The sequence below is a fragment of the Chrysochloris asiatica genome, unplaced genomic scaffold (genome assembly GCF_000296735.1).
Source record: "Chrysochloris asiatica unplaced genomic scaffold, ChrAsi1.0 scaffold01037, whole genome shotgun sequence".
In the NCBI taxonomy this organism is placed as follows: domain Eukaryota; kingdom Metazoa; phylum Chordata; class Mammalia; order Afrosoricida; family Chrysochloridae; genus Chrysochloris; species Chrysochloris asiatica.
In genome coordinates, this window is record NW_006409555.1 from 38006 (window position 1) to 42424 (window position 4419).

The 4419-nt window shown below is 34.4% G+C and overlaps 1 protein-coding gene across 1 annotated transcript in view; it reads left to right on the forward strand.

Annotated features, from left to right (window-relative positions):
• The window catches only part of LOC102830978 (testis-specific gene 10 protein-like), a 34085-nt gene extending 30779 nt beyond the window's left edge, over positions 1-3306 (forward strand). The window contains exon 4 of the mRNA XM_006878019.1: positions 2332-3306. Within this exon, the coding sequence (XP_006878081.1) occupies positions 2332-2356 (25 nt within the window). The 3' untranslated portion in view covers positions 2357-3306. The remainder of the gene's footprint in view (positions 1-2331) is intronic.
• Positions 3307-4419: the final 1113 nt, after the last annotated feature.

A 4419-nucleotide genomic window follows, 5' to 3' on the forward strand; every position in this document is an offset into this window, starting at 1 on the left:
GACCCATAGCGACCCTGTACAGGGTTTCCGAGGGTGTAAATCTTTACGGGAGTAGAAAGCCTCATCTTTCTCCCGCGGAGCAGCTGGTGTTATAAAATCCTTACTGTATAATTTTAACATTGAGCCATCTCACTGTTGATTGTTGTTGTTTTTTTCTCATTCAAATGATAATTTTCCTGGTTTATAGTATGATGGCTGTTTTTCCATGGGATCTTGGACATTTTAGGTGTTATGTTTTAATCTGTTTAGAAAACAGTCTCCATTTTTTTTTTTTACCCTACAGATCACGACCTATTTTTGTAGATTTAGTTTTGGAGTCATTGTCATGCAGCTCTGATTGGCTTCATTTGTTTGCTTCCCAGAATCCAATGTGAGCCATGAATAGACTTCATATTGTATTACATTTCTTTAACCTTTTGTTATATTTTGGTCAGTTTTATGTGGGATCACTTTGATATCTACCCAGGACTTTCTTTTCTCCAACTCCCTCCTTTCTGAAATCCTCCACCATTCTTCTACCCATCAGGCAGAGAGATAAAATCCAGATTCCCACCTTGACCGCCCCTGAGAGCACATGAGCAGGGCAAATGGAGTTACAGCAACTATTACCAGATAGAGATGGAAACTTGGTCTCTGCTGATAGCACCCCAGTAGGGATGTGTAGCCCATCTTGCACTGTTTCTCCACTTAATTATTTTCTGGCCCAGGCAGTAGAGTAGGGGGTCACTGGTTTTTCCTTCACATTGTTTGACTGGAATAAGGTAGGCATTGTCAAACCCAGCTGTTGTTGTTGTTAAGTGCCATCGAGTTGGTTCCGACCCATAGGGATCCTGTATAGGGTTTCCAAGGAGTAGCTGGTGAGCTTGAACTGCCAGTTTCACAGTCCCCTGCGTTAACCCACAGCTCCACACCAGGAACTTTTCTTGGTCCTTTGACTAGAGCAAGAAGGCTTTTCTTGGTGGAGCTTGGCGGGTGTGTGTGTGTGTGTGTGTGTGTGTGTACTGTATTTCTCAGTTCCATTCTTTCCCTGTGTCCCAGTTATGGGCAGTTATGAGTCAAGCTGCTGCAAACATTCGTGTACAGGATTTTGCATGCACTGTATTTTTGAATGAGGTAAAATATTTTAATAGGAATGTGATGCCTTCAAATAGAGCAACAGTTGCTTTTGGGTGGCAAACGTATTAGTCATTGTTTTACTCTTTTTTCTAATTATTTGGTTTTTCCTAAGTTTTCAGTAATGAGTATGGTTGCTGTGTAAGAAGGCAAAAGTTATAAAAACAAAAGGATTGCGTCAGTTATGTTTTGTGATATACCATAAAAATACATATGTCATGAAAAAGAGATGTCTTGCTTTTTCCCTTTAACTTTAAAATTTTTATTGCCTATATAAATATGATAGAACATTTAGTGTGTGGTAAATTGTTTATAAGTTCATATCATTCACAAAAGGATGTAATACCAGAAAAAAACAAGATTAAATAATAATTGAAGACATAGAGTTAAAGATTAATAAATGAAATACTTTGTTTTCTAATAACAATAGAAATATAAAACTATGGCTATTATAATTTCAGTTAATTGATTTAATTATGTTCTTTTTAGACATCTCTTCCCATTTTTCCAAATGCTCTAATGTAGGCAGAATGAAAAAAGACACTTAAAAGAATACTTAAAATATTCACAAAAGAGATTGAAATGATCTTTTTCTAAATGAAAGGTTAAATTAACCTTTTAAAGGTCAAAATGAAAGATTACAGTTAAATTAACATACATCCCAGTTGAATATATCATTTGTTGAATTATTTATCGGATGAATTAGTTCACCCTGGTTTAGGGGAATTGATGAACTATCTAGTTTTTGAAGGGTATTCATATTACTCTTAAAATATGAATCATTCAGAATGACAACAGATTAGAATGGGGTCATTGGGTGGTGTTCACTGATAAAGACTTCACTACTAACCACAAGGGTGGCCATTTGAACCCACCCAGAACATATCTCCTGCAGATAACTTTCTATCTCTAAGGTTTTATTACTTACATAGTAACAAAACTCATTTAAGTTATATGCTTTCCCTTTACTAGAGATAATAATTAATAAACAATACATTTAGGTAGACACAAAAAAGAAAAGCAAAAATGACTTTGCCTCTCAGTTCATGAATGATACGATCCTCTTTTCCTCCTGAGTGAAAAACCACGTTGTATCAGTTCTCCTTCAAACATGCATGGGGAAAGATCTAAAACTTTGTCAAAGCTGAATACACTTGTTTATGCATGATGAGACAGTTGACCTAAAATGTTAATCTGATCATTTGTTTTCTTTTGTAGGAATCTTTGCTATAGAGATTTCTGACATGAAGATTCTTCACTTTCTTGGGAAAGCTCAAAATTACAAAAAAAATTTTTTTTTTTTTTTGCTATATGATTGCATTTATCTTTTGAATGCTTGACAATGTTGAATGTATTTATTAACTTTGTGCCTCTGAATCTCTGTTGTCATGTGCCATATCGCTTGATCTGAGATGACTTATAGAAACAAAAATGTGTATGGCTCTTTCTATCCATACAGTAATAGTGAGTATAAAATCTGCTTACTTCACTATGAAACACTGTTATGTTAACTATCCGGAGTAAATAAAGAAGCTTATAAAAAGAGGGAAAAGTGTTTTTACAAAACTGATTTCCTTTCCTTTCTTAGTATCTCAAAATAATTGGTTGGTTAACTTTTTTCTTTGTGATTTATGCTTTTATGGCTAGAGAAGTTGTGCCAATGTAGGCATGGTTTACCGATACTGGCCTAGGTCTATATATTTCATTTTGGAACCAACCTAACATAAATTCCATGCCATATTTGACTTCAGTTCAGCAGAAAGTAGGAGTGTGTCAGGGTTTTTAAATCCATACTAATGTAGACTCAAAGATGAATTAACATACATTTTTGACAATTGTGTTTACTGCTGTTTTTAGGAAGGTAGGTAATGCTCTTTCGGTCAAGAATGTAAGATTTAAAAATCTGTATTTTTAATAAGTATTCTTTAAAAAAATTAAAGTACTGAAATCAACCTAATTGACATTTATTTTTATTTTATTTTATTTTGGTGTGTGGCAACTCTGTAATCTAGAATAACAAGGTCACTGATGTTTCCTCTCCCGTCCCTAAATTCTCCTAAATCTTTTACCTTAATCTGTCCATAGGCTTTGACTGAATGTTGGTATTGGAGCCTGAACACCACTGTAATTTGCTGATATAAGCTATTTGTATTCTTTGTTATTTTAATAAAAAATAAGTCCTGGCATTAATAGCATTCATATGATGTAGCCAATTTCTCATTTTATAATAGTCACTATTCAATATGACTATAGTGATGTACAATAGAGCCCTGATTTAGGACTTCTATAACTGTTAACATTCTGATATTTTGCCATTAATGCATGCCATATATTCATGTGGTTTCATTTTCTAAAACTTTCAGGTTGATTCAACTAGTTTAAGTCAGTCACTTCAGATTGGGAAAAGCTGAATCATTTAAAATAAGATCCCTTTCAGAAATCCATTACAAAATAACATGTAAAAAGAGTTGTTCTTTCTAATATTAAATAACATACTGTTGGTTCGCGGTATGCCATAGAGCTGGTTCAGAGTCATAGCAACCTCGTGTAGAGTTTACATGGCTGGAAATCTTTACCAGAGCAGAAAGACTCATCTATCTCTCACGGACTGGCTGGTGGATTCGAAAATATGCTGGTAAATTTGCAAAAATAATCTTAGCTAGTTGACTGAGTGATCTTAGCACTAGGTCATCACCACATTAATTTCAGTCTCCCCACCTCTGGAAGATCTGACAAGGAGCTTAGTAGTGTCACCTGATACATGCTTTCTTGATCACATGCTGAATATAGAGGCAATCTGTGGGGAGAGGAGCAGGAACATTTGCAGGAATGAAGTAAATAAGAAAGTATTACCATATTTGAATTGTGCCATTAATGACAAAAATATGTAAAAGGAAAATCATATGGTAATTACAAACAGCCAACATATTCAAAGGTAGAGAAATTTCAACTGTATTCTATGTTAAGACTTCAAAGAAAAATTACTTGCTGGACTGCTAACCACAAGATCATCAGTTCAAACCCATCCCCATCAGCCACTCCTTGGATACACTATACAGGATTGCTATGAGTCAGAACTGACTCTATGGCACCTAACAACATGGCAATAGTGAGTGTGTATATATATATATTTTTTTAATTGCAAATATCTTTTTTTTTTTTTAATTTAAGGTTTTAATTGTGGTTTGAGTGAAAGTTTAGAGGGCATATCATCAGTTTGACATTCAACAAATCATATACCTTTGTTTCATTACATTGATTATAATCCCCACCATGTACCATCAGTTAACAGTATTTCTTTTTGTC